The sequence below is a fragment of the Daldinia childiae genome (genome assembly GCF_008694065.1).
Source record: "Daldinia childiae strain JS-1345 chromosome Unknown Scaffold3, whole genome shotgun sequence".
Lineage (NCBI taxonomy): Eukaryota > Fungi > Ascomycota > Sordariomycetes > Xylariales > Hypoxylaceae > Daldinia > Daldinia childiae.
The window spans coordinates 5,444,781-5,458,282 of record NW_022984644.1 but is presented as its reverse complement, the minus strand read 5'-3'; the positions used below and the strand labels follow the sequence as shown (position 1 = coordinate 5,458,282).

Below are 13,502 nucleotides of genomic sequence, written 5' to 3'. Positions count from 1 at the left end.
CTATAAAACTTCGAGATGAGAAAAGAAAGGAAGTCACTTAAGAAGCTTCTACATATAATGGGAACCTCGGCATGTCAGATTTCTCCGTCTATGTTCGGAGCCAAAGTCTAAGCTCAATTGGCTCTCTTAGGGGATCCCTGGTCAACAATTACGAATGAAATACGATGCCAGCCCCTCAATTGACCTCATCCTTTTATAGTACATGCCTATGTAGATATTACAATGTGACGCAACTGCTCAGCCAATTGCCAAATAAGTCCACCACTGTTGAAGCCTTACTATATTCCTCCATGTGTGAGATAACCTATTCCTTCAATGGTCATCAGAGTTCTCCATGTCCATGTTGTCCACCGCCTCTTCATGAACGGGCTGCTCGGGGATAGGTGCCGTGGAATATACAGTCCACAAGTCGCCGTATTGGAACATCACCTCCTTAACCCGCTTATCCTCACACTTAGAGCTTAGCCAGTAGGGGATCCGCGTGTAGATTTCGTGTCGGGCTACAGGAATATCTGGTAGACCCATTGCACGGGCACGTCGTCGGTTGAGGATGGATACTTTCTCGCATATATTCAACATGTCCTTGGTAAATGGCTCAAATGTAGGCCATTGGCCGGCGTAAGACCGTATGTAAGTGACGTACCGCATGTCGACTCTGAGAGGGTATAGACCTTTGCCATGGAGGGCATCGAGGGCTCTTCGGATATTGAGGATATCGATCTTCTGTAGAATGAAGAACCTCTCCTCGTTTAGGGTTCCGATTACTTCTGTCCCTCTGATGATATTGCTGAGCTCCCACATGAACGCTCCAACTGATGTCTCCATGTCTTGTGCAGTCGCCACCCATGCGTTGAAGACGCCATCTGCTAGTGCCGCATCGCGCTCATGTGCCTCGACATTGCTTAAGCACTGTTCGAGGCCACGCATTGGTCCCAAGAACATGCCCTTGAAGAAACCAAAGGGCTGTGCGTGGTTCTTGACTCTAAGACATATTGCCCTCTGTAGACAGTATCTGAGGAGTGACAAGTTGGATTGCCAAACCTCGTGGGGCAAGATCTCACAAAGGTCTCTTAAGATCTCGTCTTCATTGTCGCCGATTCGCAGTCCCCACATGAAGAGGTCTGAAGGGCTTCGCTTGTAAATGTGGACCATCATCTTCCAAAACTTTGGAAGATAGGCCGTGTCTACTCTGGCCTTGACCATTGACTCGTCGGCGTCGGTCCAAACGATCCCGAGTTCTTCGTCTCTCGAGTTGTCGTTGATGCTGAATCGGAAAACGTTGTTGAGGCCAGCGTTACTAGGCCTAGGTTAGTAAATGCTTACAACTGCTATAATAAGAAATTCATTCTACTTACTCAAGGCCATGGATCTGGCCAGCAAGTCCTGCAGCAGCAGCCATTTTTGGTGATCGGATTTGGTGTTAGGTATATATGTGTGTGATATGTGATGAAGAAGATGATTCGTCTTATCCGTGGGTGTGCCTTACTTGCTGTGGTAAGAAGGTAGTGGATAGAGGATTGGTTTTGGGAGGTAGTCTGCAGAAGTTGGATTCTGAACTTGTTGTTTGAGAAAATAGAAAAGCTTTCTGTGGGTGCTGGGGGTATGTATTTATAAAACTCCTTGCTTAGAGGAGCCTTCTCAAAACTTATCTGCACCTTCTCTCCTTAGAAAGGACGTGACGCGGGTCTCTATACCATACGTGGATTGCTAGGCAACTTGCTGCTTGTATCAAGGTGTTTGAGTGAGCTGTGGGGTATGCTAAGGGACCCTCAGTCATACGTTTGTAGATTCCCGGGTCAACCTGTTGTTGCATAGACATAGTAGTGACTAATAGTCTCCTAAAAGTATGCTATTGTGTGTGGGGAGTATTCATCCTCAGAGACTATGCGTCAATGCACAATACGTACCTAGGTACCGACACACGGTCCCTATTAATAAGGCAGAGGGCATGCGTCAATGTATGTTATATGGCAAGAGGCAACGCTTGTCATCAGGTACGTATAGAGAAGCAATGTCTGCCCAAGGTACAAGCGCAAATACGTACCACCAGACGTACCGGACGTACCAGACATACCAGACATACTGTGGAAGAAATCTTCACTTGTTAGTAATAGTTGTGGTCCTAGCAACGACTGAGGGCTGTCGTGCTCATAACAAACGACATTCGTCAGGACGTCCGGTAATTCCTAAGGAATCACTACCCTTGTTCCCATACCATTGAGGCCACCACGAGGTTTCTTATACGTTCATGTGTGGGATGTGTATTTCTTTTATCCTGTAAATAATAACATACCAACCCGCCTACTCACCAGTGCAGCCTTACGTCACTAGGATGACTAGATTATAACTGTGATCTTCTATATTAGGAGCTTAGTTGAGGAATCATGGTTCAGCAAGAATTTGACAGAAGTGCCAGGATTCTATGAGAGGTTTCTGGAAAAAGACGGATGTCTTTGGTATGTTAATCGCTGATTTCCATAGCTGATCTCCATAGCTGTTGGGATGCTGACGAGACATCTAGAACAAAGGATATCTTTAGTGTGTATAGCTCGAGCTTCTATGTCTAGGCTTAGAGCTCCTTACGAAACAACAAATCACATCCATCCATGCATTTGAGGTCTATCTAGTGACACGGAGAGATATAGTTTATAATAAATAAGCTGCGGTTTTGGATAGCGAAATAGTAAAATAGCAAAAAGGGGAGGGAAGGATTGTCAATAAAAACTACAGGGGTTAGGTTCAAAGAGGACAAGGAAGAACATATTTTCACTACAACGTATAGTTGTTGAACGGGGGTAAAGCTATACAGTGATTATTTGTTATCTATATACTCATCCATGGAGAGGAATATAGTAAACATCTTATATTATACACTATTAATTTTATAGAGGGATAGATCTTGGTCAAGTGACAAAAGCAATCTATTTCATACAGTAGAAACATTAGGAACAGCTTATTTTCACGTATCCCTCTAAGTTTGACTTGTATAATATACGTGTATGTAGGCGTTGATGGCCCTATGTATGATATGCTTGAAGACACTCAATAGTTGTCGTTGATTTCCTGCTATTTGTCATGAGTTGGAGCAAGAAGCGAGAAAACAACTTTGTTGTTCTATAAGGAACTCTAAGCCAACTATAAGATCCTACAGCTATACATACTAAAAGTATTCTTTCTGTTAAATGAGACATCTTTAATCCTGATACTATTTTCACATAAGATCATGTGATTTTGTATGTATTCAAATATATATATCTTATATATATCTTGATATCTATATTGAAGTATCAACCTATGTTTATAGTATATATGAGGTACCAGGTAGATAAATAGTATAGAAAAGATATCATGTTTACATCTTAGGTGGTTAAATCAAACAAGATGTAACTCTTACCATGGATGATCCTAACAAGCAAGTTCTTATACTGAATGTGAGTGTGAGCGCTGTTTCGTGAAAAGCCTTAAAGATTTAAAAAGGGGTTTAACACGTTATATCTCTTTAGCTTAAGAAACTCCTAACTACTATGTAATATTTTACAATATAAGTACACACGTAGGATATCCTCCACTTTCTATCTCAAGTCGCTACACTAGCCCTAGCATCCCCATCATCGGGGGCTCTACCCTGTCTCCTCTCTTCTTTAATCGCCTCCCTCTTAGAAGCCTGTTCTTGCTTTTTGCTATTCGGCATGTCAGAAACCGCTCTCTATTATTTCTGAAATGGTACATCCTAAACTCACCGGTCAAGGTCGCTGGCTAAATCTGGTTGCGATCCACTGGCACCCGGTTTGCGCTCAACCACGCTAGCTACGTCGCCCTCGCCCGGAGCGCACATTTGACCGCCATCCAGCTCTTGGCTTCGACCGACTTGCTCCTGAGTACGGCCATATTTTTCCTCTCCAGCGGGCGCACCGTGGATCCCGTACCCTAAGCTCGAAGGCGTAGCATTATCAAGACTAGAAGGTTTATCAGACGGTGAGCGCTCGTCTACGGGATTTCCGTGTGTGTGGTGTTGCGCGCTGTATTGCTCCGAAGGGTTCGAGGTAACGGGGTTTCCTTGCGTTTTGTATGCTATATCTTTAGGAGGCTGTGCAGGCCCTGAAGGGTTCATTTTGATTAATAACTGATGTTTATTGTTAATATTTATAGTATTACATATGCTTAAGGTATATCATATACGATGGTGAGATAGCAATTGATATGTTATGTATTACGAGGTGAAGAATCATATTGAATCTTTGTTCTGTGACGCAATAAAGACAGCTTCTAGTCGATGACGTCGATAGGGAGTCCAGAATAGGGAATTACCCAAATGGTTCAAACGCCAACTAAAGTAGTGCGACCGCATCAGCATAGCACCACTCATCCAATCAGAGACCCAGCATTTATAAGGATAATATAACTTAATAAAGATCCTCTATACCCTTTAAAACAGTTTCGGCCAATCATATTTAAGAGTATATACATGATAATACTAGAAAACTCATGTAACATTTGAAGGATAAAGAAACTTCGAAAAGGAGAGATTTAAGAAATAAAATAGCAGATATAAAAAAGGGGCAAAAAAGGGGGTGGGCTAGAATAGAATAGGAACAAAGGATAAAAAAATGACGCAGGACAACAGCCATGGTCTTGTGAGTGATAGTAGAAAGAGGTTTAGACTAACCTTTTTTATACTGGGTTTTTAGGGACTTTTTTTCTTTTAATTCATGGCACGTTGTTGTGCGGGTGGTATGTACCTAGGTACCTACCTATGTTGGGTAATTCGGTACAAGTACGCCAGCGAGGTACGATACACCAATGAGGGGCAAGGGCAAACACGTGTCACTTACGCAAGGTACTTATTTACATAGGATATAACGTCTCGTAGCTTCAATAAATCACTTCTATCATTAGCCACGATATTAGGTGAGCTTCGAAGGAAGGCCGGGACGATGTCCTTTGAAGACGCAACATTAATGACAAGTGCAGCACTGACACTTGATTAAATGGCAGGCATTCAAGGGGGTTCAAAGTTGCTATACCCATAACTCTCACTCACTAAATATATTTAAATATGTTTCGAAGTTCGTTGTTTATATCTATTGACGTGCGTATCTGAGAGCATTAGTATTCTAAGATTTTCTCACCTTAATCCCTATCTTGTAATATACTTACTTATGTAGCCAGCGAGGGGCAACGGCGCTATTCGCCACATCAAGAGTCACTGAAGGATGAAGATATTATATAAGTAGTATAGTAGTATAGTAGTATATTATATGACTAGGAAAGTAAGTTCTCGCTAGCTATCCAATGAGTGTATAAATAGCCAGCCCTGTGTCCATCCCTAACAATATAGTTGATGATATTTGATAGTACTAAGACCACCATGACTTTCATGGGCCAACTGCTAAACAGCCGATACTTAAAGTATACCGAACGTAACTGGTTCCAAAAGTTGCGAATATAAAGAATAGAAAATCAAGCTAATTCCCTGTAGCTAGTTTTAAAAAGAAGAGAGAGAGAATTGCTCATCAGCTACCCCTTCTACTTACCTAAAAATCGTTGCAACCCCAGTCCCGGTCCAGTATGCTCTCCCCTAAAATGTCCGTTAACCGTCCCTGTACGCTGATTATCTTTTCATCAAACCTGTTTTCTTCAAAGGAATCTTCCGCGATCTGACGGCGGGTAGGTTGCTCCTCGGTATCTTTCGAACTATTTCTAGTAGAACGGCGCAGTTCATCGATAAATCCCGCGCACTCGTCGCCCGCATCGATAACACGGGGAATACAGAAGTCCTCCGTGGGTACAAAGTCCGGCGGAGAATCTCGCCACCATCTGTTCGCATATGCGTAGTAAGAATGACGCACGGCATACTCGAAAGGCGATATGATTTCCGTTGGTAGATCCTGCGACTGTCGGCATTCTGAATCAGGCCGAGGATGAAAGGGATCCGCTCCGAGGTCGAAATGTAGGTCAGCTATGGTAGGATATTCAGCTCGCAGCGCTATCATCATAGGTGGCTCAAAGTTGTCATCGAGTGCATTGAGATCCATTCCTGCCCTGCATAGGCGGTGCGTGAGTGAAAAGTAGCCATATCTTGCGGCTAGGTGTAGCCACGGCTTGGGCCCCTTAGAAAACGACAGCACGCCACGGTCTATAAACAAATGACAGTGTTCCTCATTCGTGGAATGCAGCGCGCTTGTGAAGAGATTTTCGATTTCCTCGTCGGAAAACTGGAAATCCAGGCAGAGTGATAAATCCCGACGAGAGGAACCATTTGGAAGGCCACTAGCTATCTCGTTGGCCCAGCTATAAGCAGCTTCCTTTGCTCCCCGTGAGGATGCCCCATGATGCATCAAGATCTTTGCAGGCCCGTAGGAGCGTTTCTCTAGGCAACATTGAAGAAGCTCGTCAAGATATCCGTCCCGAAAACTTTGTCGGCCTGCTGAGCAGAGGAGCGCGCTGAGAATTGGTTGACTCTCCGTAGATTCATAAAACATAGCCCTCTCTAGAGATGTTTTAGAAGTTGCCTTAGAAGGAACATCTAGACGAGCACCTGCTGCAACTAAGATAGTTCCTTTTATAGCGATGTCTATGGTGTTTTGAAGATTCCATATGAGATCGATTGGCTTAAGCTGACGGGCCCCTGTACATTTCTCTATATCAGCCCCTCCTTTAATGAGTTCATAAACTGCTGTAGCGGTGCCCCTTCGTATAGCAATGCCGAGAGGTGTATCTAATCCATTGCATGGTGCATTTACATCGGCTCCGCACGTGATGAGTTGGTCGAATAGCATGCGTTGCTCTAATGCCGGCATCTCATTCTCTGATACGGATAGAGATCCCCGTATATACAAAGCACATACTGCCAATGGAGACATGCTCCCTGGCCCTGTGCTGCTTATGTTCACTCTTGGCCTAGCATCCAAAAATGCCATCGCATTGGTAAAATTTTGGCACGAAATCGCTGTAGTTATAGGAAGTTCCGAACCGTGTTCTTTGTCTATGTCGGCACCAAGCTCTAATATTGTCTTGATCATACTCTGATTATCACCCTGCCTTATCGCGTGATGCAAAGGTGTCTCGAGACGGCTATCAAGTTCATCGACATCGATTGCTATTGTTAGAACGAGGTGTCTTACCACGGCTGTTAAGCCACGAAAGGCGGCACAGTGTATAGCAGCTTCTTGGAACTGGTTACCAGGAGATTCTCGTTGCGCAAACCACATATTGGCACCACGTGATAACAGAATCAGAGCCGTAGACTCCTTGTACATTTTGATCGCTGCGTATAATGGTGAGTGAAAAGCCGGGACAGCCTTTTGGGTCTGGCGATGATTTCTAGACGGGACTCTCTTAGAGGTCCTAGAATCCGTTGGTACCCCATGGTCAAGTAACCAGCATACAGCAGCGTCTTGTCCCAACTTAGCAGCACAATGCAAAGGACCGCGGGAATCGGCCATGCCTAATGATAAATTATATTTGAGTGCTTTTTCTAGGATATCGATCCTATCCTTTTTAGCAGCCCAGTAAACGGCAGATTTTGGGTAACGTCTGCCATCAGGGCCGCTGGGGGCTGAGAAAACTGTATTAGTGTTCCATAGGATTGGATCAAACACGTTGTGTAGTTGCTTGTTAACACGGGTAAGAGATGCAAGCGCTCTTTGATCCACTTCGATGTCTTCGTTTTCAGTACGAATTGTAAGAAAGCTGGCTATCATATGCGATATTTCTGGGGGTAGTTTATCGAGCGCAGCCATAATTGTTGATATGTTCAAAGGAGAGTATAATTATAATGTATTTGAGTTAAGTTAGGTAGGTAGGTACTGCGTTGGAAATGGCGCTCTATAGAAATAGTTACAGCTCATTCACAGCTCAGTCACATTGCTTTTTGGAAAAGGATAACCTTGGTGGACTAACCGGCCAGACACTTTTCAGTTATATAGTAAATATGACATATCACATTTCAAATGAGAGGAATTAGTTACTTACCTAACTTACTTAGGTAGGTAGATGAAGTTTTTATTTTAAAGAACCAACTGCATACATGTGGTAGATACCAGGTAGGTTAGTAACTTATAACAGTTAAGCTGATGAAGGGTACTCATGGGTTTGATTGTAGGATAAGGTTCGTACGCGCAAAGAGCTTAATTAAATTATCGTCTTGACATTTACTCAAGCTTAAGCACTTTACCCACTACATTCTAGGCTAGGTATGTAAGGTTAAGTTAGGTAAGAGGTAACTTATAGTTATAAGCTTCAACTTTAACTAATAATGTTATCAAGCCATTGTCGGGAGAACTACGGATAAGCGACATGCTAACGCCTATATAAATAATACCTGGGCCCCACAGGTAGTAGACGGTATTTGTCTTTCACCAAATCTGCAAATCTGCACTAATCTGAATCAAATTTGATGACGCATCTCCAAACCATTTGATAAAGCTCCAGTACATAATCTGAGTAACTGAAGATGGCTCGACCAAAGCGCGAAATGCGCGCAGTTGTAGAGGAGTCAACTACGCCTCCCGATCAACTCAAAGAAGCCCAGTCGCTCGCAAGAGTGATCAAAGCTGAGGGCAATAACCTCTATACTTGTTCTCTTCCCGATCAGCGCACCATCATTGTCGAACTCGCTGCGCGTTTCCGCAATACCGTCTGGATTAGGCGTGGGGGGTTTGTCCTCGTACATCTAACTCCCCCCAAGGAGCAAAAGGGCAAAGTGGAGGGTGAGATTGTGAATGTTGTGGGCATCGAGAAGGAATGGCGCAAACAGAGCTACTGGTTAGTAAACTCGGTATTATTGTATGTATAGTGAAACTGACGCCATGTCTAGGCCTAAGGAGTTTGCACGGTTTACCTATGATGATGATGAGGATGAAGACTCGACTGTAGGCAAGATGCCGCCATCGGATTCGGAAGATGAGAACTGACTGCATATCGACTAATCCGGCTGGACTCAAGCGTTTTTGCGTTCTTGTGAAAAATCAGATATCCGCGCTGCATCTTCGTCCTTCCGGAAAGCTATCAAAGCGACAGTTATAGCTAGGACACCAACCACGACACCCGAGCTAATGGGGGTACTTGGAAAGACGTTCCATGCCCACTCTTGGAGTGCCCAAAGCCCATATTGGACGATAGGGTGGACTCCGCTTCGCCAGAGGAGGTACGGAGTGGACCATGCGAGATATGAGTAGAACTGGTAGTGTAAAGTACGCGCGAAGAGAAGCCCGATGACGTTTGCCGAAAGAATGGTCGTCATCACATAGTTGGGGGTCACCCGTGAAGCTACTAGGGGCTCCTCTCGGGGACTGAAGGGCGAGCTGAACTGCAAGAGTGGCATGATTATTGCCGATAGAGGCTTACCAGCTGGCTTCAACCACTTACCGACAATAAAAACCGCTATAACCACGGCGTGCATACCCAGAAGCACCAATGAGAACGGTCGGCTGAGAAATATCTCTTCCCCCACGAAACGCCAGTTAACAGTCCACTTGAAGAAAAATTGCCTGGTTAACTCGAAGGCCTTGCTCGCATAACCCCATGCGTTTGCCTGCAGAAACGGGGTCGCGATGACAATCTGCATCTGAGCCATAATCGCGGCACATTTCAGACTACCCGAAAACCCCCGTCCTAGGAACAGAACTATCCCAACGGCCGGAAGCACGAGAAGTAACGACATTTTGATACCCAGACCCCACGAATATACGATACTACCGGCAGTCCATGCTCGTCGTTGGAGAAGGAATATGGCGAGCCAGAGGAAAAATGCAGCGAAGCAGTCATTGAAGCAGCGCAAAACAAAGACGCTATGAAGTCGTTTCGAGAGAACTAATAAGGGGAAAACATAGGGTGGAACCTGTTCATAGCACCTAATTAGCAAATATTCATAGCAATTATAATTGCTTTGTAACCTACTTTTGCCTTCCAATAACAAGCCATAACCAGCGCCAGCGTTGCCATGTACAATACTGCGAATATCTGCTGCGCAAGAAAGATATCCTTGCCCTCATTCGTCAGGTAGTACAGCGCAGTATACGTGTAGACATGAGCTGCCGGGTAGACAAGGGGCCCCGTAGCTCCCGTAAGAGCAGTATAGTCGTGTTCGCCGGACACATACAGCTTGATGTGTTCCATATACGTCGTCCAGTCGATCTCGGTATCTGCAGAAAAAGAAGCCATAAGCGACCGGTGTTCAGCTGCGCATTAGCCCCCGAATCAACTTACAGGGGATTTTCCATATGATCAGCGCGCAAAGCACCGCGTCGACGAGGAACAGACATGGTGGGATGAATTTCGATAGGATGCTACGGCCATTGGCGACATCGAAGGCCAGGCGCACTGCCTGCGAGACCAAGCCGGGGTCTTTAGTCGCCATTGTGGTGGTTGTTGGCGTTGTTGCTTCGAGGAATTTTGACGCGATGAAGCTTCTAAGACATGCAGGTACAAGTGCAATTACGTAAAGTGGACAGGTAGTACAAAGTAGATGCTTGAATATTGGACAGGTGTTACCAGCCGGTTATTATTCGGCGGTCCGGCTTTTTACCAGGTTCCTATGCCTTAAAGTACCTTGGTTTTGCCTTTTCAACCGACATATTTCACGATAATTACATGTAGGTACTTGTTGCAATTGATGTTTATTAGATACATCCTGTACAAATAGGTGGTCTTTGGATGGGCAAATGATGCAAAATTGAATTTGTAGTGTCATAGCTTATTGACAGCGAAAAGGAGGGGGGGAGAGAAGATAGCTTCATGACCAAACTCCCTTTCTTACTATGCAATCACAACAAAATATTACATCGCCAGATCTTACCATATCACAGTCAAGAACGGCCAAGGATTTCATTTACAAGTCCCGCCGCGTCTTCTGCACAACCATACGATCCTTGATATCCCCAGCCAGCATGTCCGTAATTATGAACAACCCACGTATCGCCAATCCTCTCCTTTTCAATCCTGACACCTCCCTCCCTATAAGGCCGGAGACCAACCCCATGGCGGATAATATCCAACTCATCAACTCCCTTCCCGTCCACAAGCTCCGGCATCATCTCCACCGCCCGCCGCATGATCCTCATCGCGATATTCGGGTCCGGCTGGCTTTCCCAGTGACCTTTCTGGTAAGTCCCGCCGAGGATCGTGCCGCCGCCCGCCGCCCGCATCATTATGTAGCAGAGTTCGTCGGCGGCGTCGTCGGTCCCGGATTTCGTCAGCATGTACGGCGCCTCGTTCCTGACGACGACGATCTGGCCGCGGACCGGCACTAGGTTCTTGTCCATCACCCCGCCAAGCTTGGAAGCGCTTAGCCCCGTCGTGTTGATTACGACGTCGGCCTTCTCGCCCGTGTGGCTCAGGGACGCAGCTTCCGAAATGTGCTTCAGCTGGCCGCGCCGGAATACAACGCCATTCGCCCGGCATTTCCCCAAAAGCCACGGTAGGTACAGCATGACGTTTATGCATGCGGACCCGAACTCGCAGCCCGACGCCATGCCTTTGGGGAGTTCATCCTTGGAGAGCTCTCGAAAGTCGTCGAACAACGTCTTGTACCAGGGGTTCTCCTCGAAGAGCCCGTCGAAATTGTAACCTTTCTTCCTAATTTGCTCAATGTCCTTCTCGCGGCGGTAAACGCGAGATTCTGCGCTCGTCACTTAGGCTTGGTAGACCTCTTCGTGCTCAGGTTACTCACTCAGCAAGTGTATTCCGGCCTCGGGCACCTCGGTAGCGAGCCTCTTGATCTCCGGCCACGTGCGACGCTCCCATGAGCTGTGCTTCTCGGTTGCCATGCTACTCTAAAGTAAGTCTCGACATCGACGTAGATCGACATGATATTTCCTTACGGTAGAACGTTCGCGCCAGCCCATGGTGACGCATACTCTATGTCATAGTCGCCTGGCATATGTTTCGCTACGACAGTTATGACATTTCCTTCCTGCTTCGATAGCAGATAGGCTGTTGTGAGACCGGACACACCCGCACTGCCATCCGATCCGACGTATTAGTGGAACTGGTAAATCTACATAGACAGACAACTTATCAGAACCTCACCCGACGACCACAATATTCGGCATCTTAGCGGTAAAATACCTCGAACTGATACTATAACACGGATAATCCACTTAGTTGATTTGCGCTATAATCTGGAGTCTAATTAAAACGCCGTACCAATGTATATTAAGGGCACGGTTGATCGAGTCCGGCCTATGAGTCAGTATGTACAGGTATCGAGTGATTGAATACCGGTCTTAGGTTAGGTACCTACCTATTAACCTAAGTAGTATTCTGGGGTAATAGACTTCCGATAACGTATTCCGCGCAATGCGAGACCTAAAGCCACACCTACAACTAAGTGCTATGATGCTATTGCGTGGGTCAATTTAACTGGTTATCGTTACTCCCTTTATAAACATACGATAAGTTATGACCTCCCGGATCCGCTTTCGGCGTGTTTCGTGTGTTAACTTATCAATATATATGGAGATAGTCAAGTATCCGAGTACAGGTAGATGATGTGTTCTCATACGTCCCGTTCTGTAATTATTGCTAATAATCTTAGGTCTTCTAATCCACTAGCAGCTTACAGCTTCATCTCGATTCCCTTCTGTGGTAGATGTAGTAGATGTATTGGTCAATATTACGAAATCGTTCGACAGGGTAGTACTAACTCCGCATCGGCACTCCGCTTTTGATCAATGCCGCCATCGATCTCGTTCCGCCGTGGGGCTCCCGAGTCCGGTTTGAGCCCGGTCTATCAATGCTTATCAATACGACGGATAATGCCAAGAATCTCGATCATTTATTTATAAAAAGCCACGGAGGCAAGTTTTATCCTGTCATAAGGAGAGAAAGTATATTATACCGCGAACTTCTGGCGAAAAAGAGTATGCCGTGTTTAGAATGTGCTACTACTGTAGAATACGAGAGTATTCTAATAGGATCCGCTAGCCTTTACCATGATGTGAGAAGGGTGGTCTCTATTGTGTTTCTAGCGAAGCATTGCAAAGAAAGCATTTGGTAGTCGTAATCTGTCCTTATTCGGCATGATTAGGCGACGAGGATGCTGTGTACCATCTCTTCGAAACGTCGTCTAGTCTAGGTAGCAAACGCGATGGTCATCAAACGGCATCTTCCTGTAATGTTGTTACACGTTGTAACTCCTGTGGCTTTGGGCTTTATACGCCTATTAATGCATACTTGGGCACTTGTGTCTTCTATAGGTCATCAATGCTTCATTTTGGGATTGCCTTGCTGGGCTTGTGAGACATCGGGGAGATAAACAGAGACGGTAGCTTAGAACCCCAATAGACTCAGTCTGAAACGTCGGATTGTGAATGAATGCGATGTATTCTAACTGGAGGTGACGTTAAGCGAAAGTCATTGAACAAGCAGACACTACGTCTAAATTTCTACGCTGTTTTTTGATGGGTATGCCGTGATAATTACCGCGTCTATTCCCACAAAAGCATCCTGAAGGACCCGGTGCTAGAGTGACCCCTATATACGATGGCCGCAATTCTGAG

At 45.4% G+C, this 13,502-nt stretch overlaps 6 protein-coding genes across 6 annotated transcripts; 1 reads left to right on the top strand and 5 right to left on the bottom strand.

The window, feature by feature from the left end:
- Positions 1 to 312: 312 nt before the first annotated feature.
- Positions 313 to 1,399, bottom strand: GL218_04197 (uncharacterized protein; the record flags this gene model as incomplete). The annotated part of the gene is made up of 2 exons (XM_033580784.1): positions 313 to 1,297; positions 1,356 to 1,399. 2 exons carry the CDS (start codon positions 1,397 to 1,399, stop codon positions 313 to 315), a joined length of 1,029 nt encoding a protein of 342 aa, XP_033436771.1.
- A 2,178-nt stretch (positions 1,400 to 3,577) lies between these two features.
- Positions 3,578 to 4,111, bottom strand: GL218_04196 (uncharacterized protein; the record flags this gene model as incomplete). Its single annotated transcript, XM_033580783.1, has 2 exons — positions 3,578 to 3,680; positions 3,741 to 4,111. 2 exons carry the CDS (start codon positions 4,109 to 4,111, stop codon positions 3,578 to 3,580), a joined length of 474 nt encoding a protein of 157 aa, XP_033436770.1.
- Positions 4,112 to 5,534: 1,423 nt separating this feature from the next.
- GL218_04195 (Ankyrin repeat and protein kinase domain-containing protein 1) lies at positions 5,535 to 7,445 on the bottom strand (the record flags this gene model as incomplete). The annotated part of the gene is made up of 1 exon (XM_033580782.1): positions 5,535 to 7,445. The coding sequence occupies one exon, from the start codon at positions 7,443 to 7,445 to the stop codon at positions 5,535 to 5,537; it is 1,911 nt and encodes a 636-aa protein (XP_033437224.1).
- A 1,010-nt stretch (positions 7,446 to 8,455) lies between these two features.
- On the top strand, positions 8,456 to 8,915 carry GL218_04194 (uncharacterized protein; the record flags this gene model as incomplete). The annotated part of the gene is made up of 2 exons (XM_033580781.1): positions 8,456 to 8,766; positions 8,819 to 8,915. The coding sequence occupies 2 exons, from the start codon at positions 8,456 to 8,458 to the stop codon at positions 8,913 to 8,915; spliced, it is 408 nt and encodes a 135-aa protein (XP_033436772.1).
- A 26-nt stretch (positions 8,916 to 8,941) lies between these two features.
- GL218_04193 (Dol-P-Man:Man(5)GlcNAc(2)-PP-Dol alpha-1,3-mannosyltransferase) lies at positions 8,942 to 10,360 on the bottom strand (the record flags this gene model as incomplete). Its single annotated transcript, XM_033580780.1, has 3 exons — positions 8,942 to 9,841; positions 9,901 to 10,145; positions 10,210 to 10,360. The coding sequence occupies 3 exons, from the start codon at positions 10,358 to 10,360 to the stop codon at positions 8,942 to 8,944; spliced, it is 1,296 nt and encodes a 431-aa protein (XP_033436925.1).
- Positions 10,361 to 10,808: 448 nt separating this feature from the next.
- Positions 10,809 to 12,053, bottom strand: GL218_04192 (D-amino-acid oxidase; the record flags this gene model as incomplete). Its single annotated transcript, XM_033580779.1, has 4 exons — positions 10,809 to 11,620; positions 11,672 to 11,769; positions 11,823 to 11,960; positions 12,031 to 12,053. 4 exons carry the CDS (start codon positions 12,051 to 12,053, stop codon positions 10,809 to 10,811), a joined length of 1,071 nt encoding a protein of 356 aa, XP_033436767.1.
- Between the last annotated feature and the right edge of the window lie 1,449 nt (positions 12,054 to 13,502).